The sequence below is a fragment of the Dermacentor silvarum genome, chromosome 2 (genome assembly GCF_013339745.2).
Source record: "Dermacentor silvarum isolate Dsil-2018 chromosome 2, BIME_Dsil_1.4, whole genome shotgun sequence".
Lineage (NCBI taxonomy): Eukaryota > Metazoa > Arthropoda > Arachnida > Ixodida > Ixodidae > Dermacentor > Dermacentor silvarum.
The window spans coordinates 110,774,336-110,788,304 of NC_051155.1; the positions used below are offsets into that span (position 1 = coordinate 110,774,336).

At 43.2% G+C, this 13,969-nt stretch overlaps 1 protein-coding gene across 4 annotated transcripts in view; it reads right to left on the reverse strand.

Moving 5' to 3' along the window:
• Positions 1–13,501, reverse strand: part of LOC119441694 (uncharacterized) — a 34,884-nt gene extending 21,383 nt beyond the window's left edge. For 2 of the 4 annotated variants that reach the window (XM_049661535.1, XM_049661537.1), the window contains exons 1-4: positions 12,286–12,376; positions 12,165–12,183; positions 5,936–5,961; positions 2,843–3,002 (exon numbers count right to left, since the gene is read on the reverse strand). In XM_049661535.1, coding sequence (XP_049517492.1) covers positions 2,843–3,002; positions 5,936–5,961; positions 12,165–12,183; positions 12,286–12,334 — 254 coding nt within the window. In that variant the 5' untranslated portion in view covers positions 12,335–12,376. Of the gene's footprint in view, positions 1–2,842; positions 3,003–5,935; positions 5,962–12,164; positions 12,184–12,285; positions 12,377–13,482 lie in introns of those variants that run through there. The other 2 variants (XM_049661536.1, XM_037706291.2) reach the window with 2 other exon arrangements.
• Between the last annotated feature and the right edge of the window lie 468 nt (positions 13,502–13,969).

Here is a 13,969-nt window from a genome sequence, read left to right on the forward strand (position 1 = left end):
GTACGTCTCACACACAAACTGCAGAAATGATAGCTTCGGATTGTTAGTCGAATATACGATAAACCATAAATCTTTTACGCGGAAACAGAAAGTCAAAGCCTTTTTCTAGCTGCTGTTTGAGGTCTGCCTAGGTGGCTGTACTCTTAGCACAACATACAGCCGTATTCTTGTAGGCACACCACCCAGCGCAATTACGTTATTGAAGTAATTGAATTTTTCAAAGTAAATTGCGTCAAAAAATTCCTAAAGTACGACTTCCACACAACCTACAGACATAATAAAATGGAATTGCAATGCGAATATACGATGAAACATATTTATGTTACGCGGAAACTAAAACACAAACCCGTTTTTGAGAGGTCGTATTTTGAATGAGCACGCCACGAAAACTCCCGATCCAACTAGAGGCGAGCAACATCGCTGTAAAAGCGCCTTCCGACACTTTCCTAACGGTGAGGATTATATTATTTCATATCCGGTTGGTCCTCATTAACTTTTTAGCAAACAACTTTGCTTGGGCCAATCATGTCTTTAAGAGAGGAGAGAGAGAGAAAAAGAACAGCTCTGGGACAAAAATTGTTAAGACGCAAAGCAAATTTTTGAATCTATGTGATGCAATGCTTTCGTTAAGTGCTTGAGGAAATGCTGTAAATATGCCCCATTTTCTTCCTGCGCCTTTGGCATAACGAAAACCGGCTCACGGGCATGTGCACTCAGGCACGCGAACTACGCAATATGACAAGTTTTAAATTGACCAGTATTTATTTATTTCACCCGATTTGATTGAAATATACCGGCTGGTTGTTGACCTATCCCCCATTCTGGATATGTGTCATAGTATGTAAATCATCACCGTACGGAAACCCCGGCAGTTATATCGAAGATCTAGTTGACGTTCGCACGTAAGAAACATGTACGTGCGGCATACTGTGGCCTTATGGTTAAAACATCAGGCTACTGTGCTGGGAGACCGAGGTACGATGCCAGCATCGGGCACGTAGTTGCATTCTTTTTATTACGTAGTATGAACTATTACGCAAGACAGCAGTGGAAGCCACTGCAGGAAAGTCCGGGAGAGTTGACAAAGAAATAATAAAGCTTCACTTTGAAAAGCCGACGAGTGCCCGAGTTTTTCCAACAGTGAAAGTGCTACTCTATGACCACAGGTGCGCATGGGGAAATCAAAATACCAACAATAGAGAGAGAGAGAGAGAGGGAAAAGAGAAAAATACAAGGAAGCGACGAAAAGGGTAGATGCCTTTTTACCAGTGACGTGACGTAACAATTCATTTTAGCCGCTCTCATCGGCAAAAAGCACTTCCTACAGGTTTTCAGCAAACAAATGTTCCGAAGATCGGCAAACGAGGAGTTTCAAAGCCTGCCTTTGCCTCGTAGCTGGGACTTCAAAAGTAACATATTCCGCAGCATTATTGCTGTCTCCAATCCACCGTGTTTGCTTAGTGGCTATGGTGTTGGGCTGCTGATCACGAGGTCACGGGATCGAATCACTTAGACTAAGGTGCACGTTACAGAACCCCAGGTGGTCCAAATTTTCCAGAATCTCCTACTACGGTGGGCCTCATAATCAGATCGTGGTTCTGGCACGTAAAAATCCATATTTTTTTACTACTGTCTCACAAATTGTGTTCATCTGACTTTCATAAGAGAGAGACAGCGAGATAACAGTGAGAGGCGGGAAGATTAACCAGAACTTACATATCCAGTTTATTGTGCTTTCATCTCTTCAGGCTGTACATTCTAATATTGTATGTTGTACCACTTCTATAGACGGGCAGTTGTCCCAAACCTAATTCAAATGTTATCCAAGGTGACGCAAACTACCGATAGTAAATACAGGCTTCGAGTGAAGACAATACTATGGGCATTGGTGTCCTTACAGTTATCTATAACTTCCGCAGTTGCTAAATACCGGACTAGGAACGCGCGTGTAACTATTTTCCCTGTAGGTACCCGGCGGCAGCACTGATCTGCCTGCCACAGCAGAGGCTCGACTATTTTACCGAAGCTGTGATTTCACCGAAGCTGTGATTCGACAAGGAACTCCCAGAGACCTTCGCAAATCTCTATAGAGTCTCCTTCCAGATGAGCACCCGTATAAAGAACTGAGTGCCATAGGGTGGTACATCCCTACCCATTAGAAAAAACCGGTAGGTTTCCGGCGGCACTGGGATGGCTGTGCGTTCTGCTGTGGGCGCGGGCAGTGCTCGTTCTCTATCTCTGCCCCTTTCTTCTCTATATTCCCCATTTGCGTTATCCCCAGCGAAGGGTAGCAAACCAGAAGCGGATATATAGAGTGGAAGAACATGCATTGGTTCAATGGATGTGTCTATTTATGAATCTACTGCACTCGAGCCAATTTTTTGTAGCGTGTATATTCATTTAGGCTAATTCCTTCAGCAAAAAGCCTGGCGGCCAGCTTCATTCTATGTTTCATTTCCGGAACCCCGTGGCATCATGAACCAACAGAAGCTGAATATTCTCTAGGCGGATTATTCCACATCCATTGATATGTGAGCAACCCCACACAATACATTTCATAGACTTCATAGAGTAAGCGTAAATGTTACCGTTGATCAAAAGAATATAAGGTCTTTCTCTTGTAACATTCTGCCAACAATATCAGTGTTAAAGGAATCAGCGTGCAATCGTACATTTTGTAAGCACCATTCCATCCACTAACGCTCAGGAACGCACACACGCACACATGCACCCCCCCCCCCCCACACACACACACACACACTTCATGTGTGTTTCTCCTATTCACTTGTCCCGTTTCTTTGCTGTTGACTCCAAAAGGGATTGTATCTATTAGCACACGTACCGCAAAGCCCTCGAAGGGTTTTCCCATGGTTTTTCTTGGTTCCACCAGTGGCCAATCTGCGAGTACCGCAGGAAGTCATCGGGCGGGAAGATGGGAGGGGGGTTGCCCGGATAGTCCCAAGGATTCTCGCCCCAAATGCGGTAGTGTATCCGCATCGCATCTGCGGAGAACGCCGCATACAGAAAAAGATCGCGGTTGGTGTCACGCAATGAGGAAGAGCAAAAGGCGCATAACAAAAATAGACACAGTGCGAGATAGCTCCTCCGGGAGCGCCCTATGCACATTAACACGCCGAGTTCTGTGCCCCGAACGCTCACAATGCACCAAGAGAAATTGAATTATCTACACAAATGAACGTGATCCAGAGAGAGAGAGAGAGAGGAGGGGCGGAGGAAGGAAAGGCGGGGAGGTTAACCAGACTTAGTCCAGTTTGCTACCCTACACATGTGGAGGGGAGTGGGGCAGTGAAAGAAAGAGAGAGAGAGAAGACATGAGTCTTCTTCGTAAGTTCACGAGCACTAAGCTAGGTACAGCATGTCTAAAGTCGGGCACTCAAGTCTGTTGACTTCAGGTACTGAAGAACAGCTCGAATGGCTTTATGGGCTGATGAGCTGTGAGGCCAGGCTCGCAAGACATTTGCGTCTGTAAATGGTCTATCGTGCAGTCTATTCAAGACACACTGGATAGTCTGGCTTTGATTATCGAAGCGAGAACAGTGACACATAATAATGTCGATGGTCTCTTCACACTGGCACCTAACACACATAAGAGAGTCCGCCATTCCGATACGATAGTTGCAGTAGTTAGTGAATGCTACTCCTACCCCCAGCCGGCCCAGCAGTGTTGCCTCACATCGTGCAAGGCTTGCTGGTAATTTCCGTTTCAGTAATGGATTGGGGCCGTATAATCAATGGTTAGAGCTCTGCGGAGTATGCCAGTAACTCAACGTGATGTTTCCCACGAGACTACGAAGCTCTCTTGCAGCGTCTACTCTCGATAAAGGTATAAGGAGTGTCGGTGCTGCAGTCTAGGAACGTGATACAAAAAACTCTACATGAGGTCAGTGTAGAATCGCACAGAACCTCGTGCTAACTGGCGCAGCAAAGTTATTTCACTTGATTTACCGGCACGTCTGCCTGCATATCTGAAATAAAACCCACGTGAACTGTGTGAAGGATGCCCGAGTGGCCATTTTTCCATTTCTTCTTAGGGATCCCTAAGAAGAAATGGAAAAAATTGCACAATATCTGCCCGAATCATCAGTGCAAGCCAAACCAAACAAAAAGAGTACACAATAATGGCAGTATTTAGACCTTCCTATCATTAAAATGCCTGATATTACCACATTCTATATCATTAAAGAAAGTTCGCGAAAAGAAACGAAATTAATTGAAAGAAAAATATCCTTCGCAGCATTTCATAAATTTGAAAGAAAATAAAGCTAGAGAAAATAAACGGGCCTTACGTCTGCAACAAAAGTTTGCGCAGGTAATGTTTTGTTTCATTGGGGCACATTAGCTTTTATATTTATTCATATTTGAGGAAAGGTAGCCTCTGCAGCTTATAGCGGCTACGAGCGCGGCATAAAAGCAATGTGTCTGTCTTGCGCTGACTTAAGAGCGGCCTATATTCGTGCTAGGATGACGTCGCTAGTGAAAAAAACAATTGCCTAGAATAGACAGTTCAATGCCTTTAGAAAAAAGTTGACTGCCTCATCAATTTTCTCTCAAACATTATTGCCCCAAGCATCGAGTTCTTAACTTTCTAGGGAAGGTTGTCCACGTAAACAGAGTAGCCTAGCTCATTCAGTTAGAAATTAATATGCACTGTCAATAGATTATCTGTAAAAGCCACAGAAATTTAGACGAAGGTGCTACACAGACTATACTTAAAGAAATATAAAATGGCAGGATTACCTTTTCTGAATTCTTTAGTGAATCCTGTAACTTACGGAGAAGCTAAATGTCCACTAATTGTACATCCAGAATCAAGAAGATGGGCGGATAGAAGGACTAGCACATTGTGGTATACAGGTTGCATAATTAGGGTTGAAGGGCCTCAAAAAGGCTGACCAACTTATTCATAGGTGGACCTCTTTTTGTTAGGCTTACTTGGTCTGCAGTGCATCACGTCGCATTTATTTATAGAAACGTGTTAATCACTGACCCAAAGCACATACAGGAGGCAGCTGTTAAATGCAGGAACTGAAGAAGTGAGTATCTGTAAAGGATTGCTTGACCATCGCCGACGTAACTTGGCACGTCTGATATCCCGTAAAACGAGGTAGTGCGTTTGGTAAAGTTCTCGCGCGTACCACTATAACATCATGTGTGAAGTGAACTGGAGTTGAACGACAGCTGATAAATTTTTTCTTGACACTACTAGACAGAGCTAGCAACACCAAATCACGTATACTAATATAAACACCGTAAATAAATAAAGGCAATTTACAACTTTGCCTTCATCATAATTGTCAATGCAGTGAATATTGAGACCCACCATTTGCAGAGGTCGCGCTTGTTTTGCTCAGCGTCAATGGAAATTCATAAAATTGCGAGTGCACTAGTGCAGAAAAAAAATAAAGCTTGCTTTCCCCATGTCGTCACGGGGACCATATTGAGAGCCTGTCAGCCATAAATATCGCATGAGAATTCTAGAGCTTCACTCATTTAATTATTCTAATTTACAGCTTTTGTAAACGGCTTCAGCCGAGGAAAGTGGCAAAGATAAGCAGTTGATAGTAGCATATATGAGCGGCAAACGTGTGCATCACCGTTGCAGGCACTATGATTTGAGATGTGAATAAATAAAATTACATGGTGTACTTTCATTTGATAATGAATGTGCAAGTACATAATTTCGAAGTTCTGTGCAGAAATGTGTTGTTAAAGCCAAATCCAATTTAAAGGCAAGATATCAACAGAAAATATTTCGTGCCGCAATAAATTCCTCCAGCGTTTACAGGAAATAATGAGTTAATCGATAGATTCGTTATTCAGAAAGAGAAACAAGTTCTGTGCAGCATTTGCGCCTATTGGGCTTGGTGCAAAACAGTAATGAAAGCAACGTTTGAATACAGCAAATGCCACTTACCTTCAAATTCGTTATCCTGGTTCCTCCTGCAAGAGAGCCGAAATACCGTGCATTAGACAGGTTAAGCACGCGGTTTCAGCCACGCTTGCAATTTTCGTTTTGTTTCGGTGCATTTTCGAACATTTTGTCCGATTTCAAGCATAAATGTATCGGAACATCTTTTGAAGAGCCTGTGTTCAGATATAATTTAACTTCTAAAACGCTTCCTGCGTATTCAGCCCATTTGCGATATAGATTAGGGCTTCCAGCATGCTATTGAAGTGAAGAAAAAACAATTTCGAAAACGAGTGGCAAACTAAATGACGAAGGACAAAAACTGCATCATTCGTATGGCGGGAACGGACGCGGGCAAATGATTCCGCTCGTAGATAGGCAGACGTCATCGTTGTTACCAATATGCATAGCTTATTAGTCATTCGGTTTTTATGAGCGATAACTTGTCCCTGCTATCGGTACCACTTGTTCATAATGTACGCTGCACTTGTTGCTAATCCAAATCTCGACGCAGTACGCGCCTACACAGCATGTAAAAGTGATCCTTATTTGTACAATAATTATTAGAAGGGCTACCTTTATTTGCGGCACAACCGTGGATCATTTATTATTTTTTGTATTACAACGTATCTTCAAAGACACACACACACACACACACACACATATATATATATATATATGTGTGTGTGTGTATATATATATATATATATTGTGGGGTTTTACGTGCCAAAACCACCATATGATTATGAGGCGCGCCGTAGTGGGGGACTCCGGAAATTTGGACCACCTGGGGTTCTTTAACGTGCACCTAAATCTAAGCACACCGGTGTTTTCGCATTTCGCCCCCATCGAAATGCGGCCGCCGTGGCCGGGATTCGATCCCGCGACCTCGTGCTCAGCAGCCTAACACCATAGCCACTGAGCAACCACGGCGGGTCACAGACACATTTGCGTAAAAGCTACAATATATTGTCATAAATGTATAGCTAGGCAACTTTGAAAGACCATGGCATAATTGCCGTTAGAAAAAGAACACACACTTACTAAGAACGAAAACCGACACAGAATTGATAACCCTGGTCGATACAAAACGAAAACTTTTTCCTGAGGCTGAGATATTGGCCAGTCACACAGTATAATTGAAAACGCCAGCCCAGTGCGCTCCCACAAACTATCAAATTCGGCTTCAATCTCACGAGTGAAGCCGAAGGCAACTGTCGTGCAGAGTGGAGTTGCCTTCTCAGCCCAGCAGGAGCTCATTTGATTTTTAGGAGTTTTAGGTTAGCCAAGCAATCTTTATAAATAATTTTTAAAGCTTTTCACTTTGTCTTTTTTGCTTAGATAAAAGTAGGTAACGAATAATTGCATTTTTTTACAGAATAGAGTTACTTTGTAGTGTGCCTTGATAGTGCAAGATGATGTTGGGTACTAGGAGGAAGCCACGATTGCGAGCCTTCTTACGCGTTGGAAGAAACGCGGTTTGAGTTGGTTAGGTTAGATTAGGTTCTAAAGCAGGTTAGGTTCTAGAGCAGTCTAGAGCAGAAGGATGTGCTAGCTAAGCGGGTTGGAAAGCTACAAAAGGAACTCAACAGCAAACAGAAGCAGAGGAAGGAGGTAGAAGAAAAGCTAGCCAAAGTAGAAATAAAGCTGAGGGCCGCCATTCCGCAAGGCAATGGTGGACGCATCGAGGCGAGCACCACGAACGAAGCTGGCTACGAAGCGAGAACAGCTAAGGAAGCCGAAACCACCACGCCGGAAAGCAGTGGCGGAGACGTCAGTAGTGGTAACGACGGGGCTACCTCTGACGTACCGACCACGGAAAACAACAAAGCTAAGGGTGACGATAACACAGGAGGGGAGGGCTTCGTGGCCGCACCTGCAGCTGTCTGTGACGAGGAGCCGGAAAAGCGTCTAGTTGTCTTTGTTGGGGATTCCAACATGCGTAAATTACAACCGTCGATAACACAGACGGTAGGTGCAGGCGAACGATTCCAGGTTACCGCGCTTCCGGGAAAACCGATTGGAGACGTAATAGGGAAATCCAAGGAACGCATGAGGGACACAGTGGAGGAGGGGCACCTAGTGGTGATAATGGGCGGAATGATTGACGTACTGCGCGGACGAAGGGCAAGGATCACAAAGCAAACAGCCAAAGGGGTCACCGACCTGAAGAATGTCACGTTTCAAGAGGTTTAAAGGCAGGGGTATGCAACTGAATGTGCTATTCTTGCAGTAAAAAGGGAAATTTGGATGCTCGTTAAAGCAATGAATTTTACGGTCATTAACATCAACCTAGAAGTGCACTGAGAAGGCCGCGAAAGCGCTTTTTTGCGTGACGGGATACATTTTAGCGAAAGTGTAGCAATACTTGCTGGACGTCGATTCGTGGCGCGAGCTGTAGCTTTTTGAGGCGGGCCCCAGGCAATCAGGGAAGCAAGATTGAGTATTGAATGTAGCGACACACAAGTAAACGGCAGTATTAGACCACGAGGCGTTAGGAAAAGACACTTGTGTGTCTTTTCCTAACGCCTCGTGGTCTAATAAGGATAAGAATATCTGGTCTAAGGATAAGAATAGAGAAGGTAAAATTTGTTGCATAAACATGCAGGGTGTTTGGAAACAGGAAAAATTGCTGGAAATTCAAACGCAGCTGAATGACGAAGCGATTAGCATGTACGGCTTGACCGAAATGCCTCTACAAGATTTGGAGCAGCCACCTATCATTGACAATTTTGTATGGTACGGGTGCAACAGAATGACCAGGTCAAGGAAAGGCGGAGGTGTAGGCATACTAATTAGGCAAGGTCTGAAGTGCCAAAGGGTAAAAGAGACACGTAAGGAGCATTTGTAGTTCAGCGGCAAATGGCAAGGTAAAAAGAAGTGGCTGGGAGTACCTTACCGATGGACAGGTAGTGGAAGCAGAGAAAAAAAATAAGGAATTGGTTGATTGCATCAGAAGTGATAATAATGAGTTCAATAAATCGGGCCGGGTGATATTAGTGGGAGATATGAACGCGCAGATGAACTATTTAGACGGATATACTGATTACAACGGCTCTGTAGTGCTGGATCAGTGTGAACAGAACCTTATAGTAGTTAAGCGTCATGGACAGGTAACGGGGCAATGCGGAAACAGGCAGTCATGTATCGACTACGCCTTAGTCTCAGAAAGAGTCTACGAACAACTAGACCAAATTATAATAGACGAAAACAGAAAAACTAGCCGTGGCAGCGATCATAGACGTTTAACATTTAAGTTTGAGAGATATAATAACGCAACGCACCAACCAAGAGCATCATAATTTCTAAGCAAGAATTAATTGCAAATAACAGATATCGCAAAAAAAACATAAAGAAGAAAATGGAGGCTTTTCCTTCAGCAGTCTGGGATTACGAGGAACTGCTAGACGTTATGCAGCAGCAAATTAGACAGACACGAAAAGAATTGTTGGAATGGAAAGAGGAAACCGCGTAAGTGGTGGAACAAGGAAATAAAGCAAGCTATAGAAGAGCGTAAAGAGGCATCTAGGGCTCATCGAGAAGCCAAAAAGTTGAGATTACACGAAGAGGTGCTCGTTAGATGGAACAAATAGTGAGAAAAAAAATGGTGGCGAGTGAGCTCGTGCACGAGAAAATGAAATGCGCAAGTGAACGTTGGGTGCCTAAGATTCGTAAAAGAGACAATGACGTCTCAGAAAGATTCTGAAACCATGTAAAAGCACTGGAATCTCCAACTAAAACTCGCAAACGGCTATAAATGATGAGGACCGTAACATCTACGAAGGAGACGATGCGCTGTGGTACATCTCAGACCTTATTAGGGATAACTTCGGCACGAAAGAAAGAGTAGTTCAGACAACAGATCCAGCAACAAACGAGAAACCTGAGAGATCAAAATTTAGCATAGAAAGCTTTTATTGTAAAAATTCAGCAGAAAATTTCTGGAATAACACGCCAGCAGGGCCCGATGAAATCCTAATACAGCTAATCACAAACATTTTTCCAAAGAGCAAGGCACTGCTGACTAATGGAATAGAGCAAGTGATTAGAACGAAGAAAATTCAAGTTGGATGGAACGAAAGCAAGATGAACCTCATCTACAAAGTAAAAAGAGACAGCGGTAAGGCGAGCTCGTACAAGTCAGTTACAGTAACGTTGGTGATATATAGAATGGCAATGCAAGCCATAATATTAGAACCATGGAAGTGGGTGGAGAAAAATTATGTAGTGGGGGAACTACAGAATAGGTTCAGGTGAGGCAGACGCTTAGAGGATAATATGTTTGTACTAACTCAGTGCATAGAGATTTCAGTAGTTCAGAACAGACCTTTATCGATAGCATTTTTAGATATTAAACAAGCCTATGACAACGTAGACAGGGAATGGTTATGGAATATTGCTAAGCACGAAGTCATAGATGACGATTTCGTGGAGCTGCTGAGGTAGACATATAGAGACAACCGAGTACAAGTTGTATGGGAAGGTCGAAAAAGTAATGAAGTGGTGGGAATGAACCAAGGACTGAAGCAAGGACGTCCTCTGTCTTTATTGGTGTTCACGCTTTATGTTAAAGGCATATAAAGACGACTGGAAAACAGCGCATTAGGATTTCATTTATCCTACATCCGTAATGGACAAATAGTACAAGAGAAGGTCCCTGGACCGGATGACATAGTCCTACAAGCGGACAATACAAGAGATTCACAGACACTTGTGAGTATCTGTGGCAACGCAGCGATAACTCTAGGCCTTAAGTTTATCACACAGAAATCAAGAATAAGGATCTTTAATAAAGGGATGAGTAATTACGTGGTGTCAATTCAACAACAAGTCACACCCATATTCAAGCAATATAAGTATCTCGGTGTATACATATACGAAGGACAGACTTACTCAAGCACGCACCAAGTTAATCTGAAAATAAAGGGGAAGCGGAATGCAGCAATAATAAAACACAAAGCACTGTGGGGCCAAAACAAGTAGGAGGGGGTGCGTGGAATCTGGAAAGAAGTAATGGCGCCACCGCTAAGGTTCGTAAATGCCGTTCTAAGCCTAAAATCGGATAGAAGTTAACCAAAGATCAGTACGCCAGTTGGCTTTGGGAGCCCACAGTAAAACCACAAATGAGGCAGTGCAAGGTGACGTGGGTTGGGCCTCTTTTGAAGTCAGAGAAGCACAGCGCAAAATTAGTTTTGAAGAAAGACTCAGGAACATGGATGAAAATAAATGGGCGGCTAAAGTGCGCAGGTATATGTATCTGAAAAGTGTAGACACAGAATGGAGGAAGAGGTCAAGGAAGTTGGCAACCAAGTACAGTATAATTCAAACTCCAAATAGGCAACCAGGAGGTATCAGAAAGAAAGTGAGAGCAAGAGAGAGACAGTGAAATGGATGCAATGAATGGAAACGAAAGGACAGTGAATATTTACAAGAATGAGAAGAAAGAAATTAAAAAGGAAGATCTGTACAATAACACAAAGGGCAGTACCTTGCTATTGGAGGCTCGCGCCGGTTGCATAAGGACCTAAACATATCGGAGCAAATAGTCGGAACTAGATGAGGCATGCATATGCTGCAGAAAAGATCTGGAGACCACTCAACACATCCTAATGAAATGTGAAGGACTTCGCCCAGTGAGAACAGTAGGTAACGTACACCTTCCAGAAGCAATTGGGTTTGAAGTTGACGGAAGCACCAACCGGTCAGCAGTCTAGATAAGCGAGACACGTTAGAGTATTGGTGGAAAAACGCAGAGAAGAGATGGACGCAAACTGATTTGATCTCTTTGTCATAGGTAGAAGGAAAAAAAGATAAATGAAACCTATACAAATTGCTAGATAAAAAAATGTATAGCATACCTGAATACCTGAATTTGTCACCACCCCTTTTCAATGGTAAGGCCATTAAATCATCATCAGAAGCAGAAAATTACGGATGCATGTTTGTAGGAGTGTCAGGAAAGAACAAAAGCAATTCTTCTGATATATGCAAATAAAAACCCCCAAAAAGCTATTCTATATGTGGAATAAATCCCTCCAAAATGCGTTCGCTAGGAAAGCCATTTCATACCACCCATGCCGGGAATCTTTATATGACGTATACTTGAAAGGGCATTATGCTGTTCGAAATTATTGGTGCACATGCTTCACTCGCTGAAAAGGCATCCTTTATTCTACACCGTCAGAAACTGCCACTTATTTTATGAGGATTCGAGCATGAAGACAAAGTTACATACGAGTTCAAGACGGCGCCATCTGTAACAGAAAAAAAAACACTCAGTTACCACTAGATGCCTAACAGAATAAATGCAAAACTGACATTTTCATGCAAATATTGCTGGGACAGCGGTAACTTACAAGCTCCAACCAGAACACCGAGAAACACGAGAGATCCTGTGAGCTTCATTGTATCTGAAAGATGACCCCGAAAAAAAGTGGTATTGTTTTGTGATGAACCAGACAAATATAACACTTAGTGCACACAGTGATGTCGTTTGCTTTGTTTCAATCAATCTACTCCACCTAGTTTCCGCTAAAATTAGGTGTGCCTCATCTTAGAGGTGCACATCGCGCTAAGTTAGCGACAATGCTGTTCATTTACCACGTTCTGTGTGAAAAAAAAAGGTTATCAAAAACTCCATCTGCATGCGTTACGAGGATGCGCACCATTGTAAGGATAGCATCTGTTCCAAGAAATGAACCACACTGACGACCGCAGGTATCCTAAATTTAGTGCGATCGTTCCGAAAATTTTTTATATTTTTGTAGGGTGTATAAATTACGGGAAACCCCTTCCACATGGCACCCAGTACACATGCAGGCAGAAAGTTTGAGCAAGTGACGACACACCTTAGCGACAAGTTACACGGAACTCCATTGTTAGGCTATCCGTTGAGGTCACCAATATCAGTTTGTTGTTAAAAATTGCATAATTCGCCCTTAGCCTCTTATATTTGGTGAGGTTTATGTCCTCAACGTCCTGATGTTGGAAGAAGCACCATCCTCGCACGAACGAAAGCATCTTTTGAATAAGAATGTGCTACTAGATTTCTTGACGCATTTCAAGAATTATGTAGATATTGCGCAAGTGCACCATTTAGACCATTAAATCGTTATCTTAGATGCCTTGCTCCACCTGTTACGATGATATACATCACTTTCATCGCGTGAAGTGCAACAGATCTAGAGTGACTGATGTAGTTTTCATTTCGGTTTGTAATCAATAAAGCCACTAGTATCCCGCGGGATAAAACGTTTACGCTGTTTCCGTGAGAACATAAAATGACGTAGCCAACGGCTATCCCATATATGGCTGTATTCCTTTCATGGTTGTCTGTACCGCGCAAGAATATGCCTGACTGCTCTTTTAGATAAAACCAGTTAGGCAATGTCTAGCCTGATAACAGAACATGACAGAATAATTGGCAAGGTAATTGAATGGAAGTGTGTGAGTGCGATCGTCGAACAAGCGGGTGGGGAACCAAAAACACTTCAATATATTTTTTTTTCAAATGAGCTGTCACTTTACCGGAAGTCGTTAGGTCAAACGCTTACCCACTGTTCCGTGCTTTCACGCCGTGTCTGTTTCCTTCACACAGCCGAGCGATTGTTGTCTGGCCAGTCGCAGCTGAGTTTTGTGCTCTAGACTAAGTTCTAAGAGGCGCGGTATCACCTCACGTTCACGAAAGGGCAAGTGACCTCAACTCGCTCACAGTCATCGATGCTTTCTGTTAACGCCTGCATCCTGCCGCGAAAAACGACAGCTGTCTTCCTCGACCGGCGATAACGGAGAGATAACACACCTTCCGCCCGAGTGACCACCGCGAGAAGTAAAGGCTATTTCCAGTGTTCGCGGTATTTATGCTTTCATCACGGAAAAGTACACACCTTCTTATATTTGTCCTGTTCTTTTTCTCGTCTATTAGGTTCCGTTCTTTCAAAAAATAATTCCTTGCGGTCTGTCGTGCCAAAACCATGACATAAACTTGAGAAACATCATAGTGCGTGACTCCAGATTCATTGGAGACCACAGAGGGTTCAT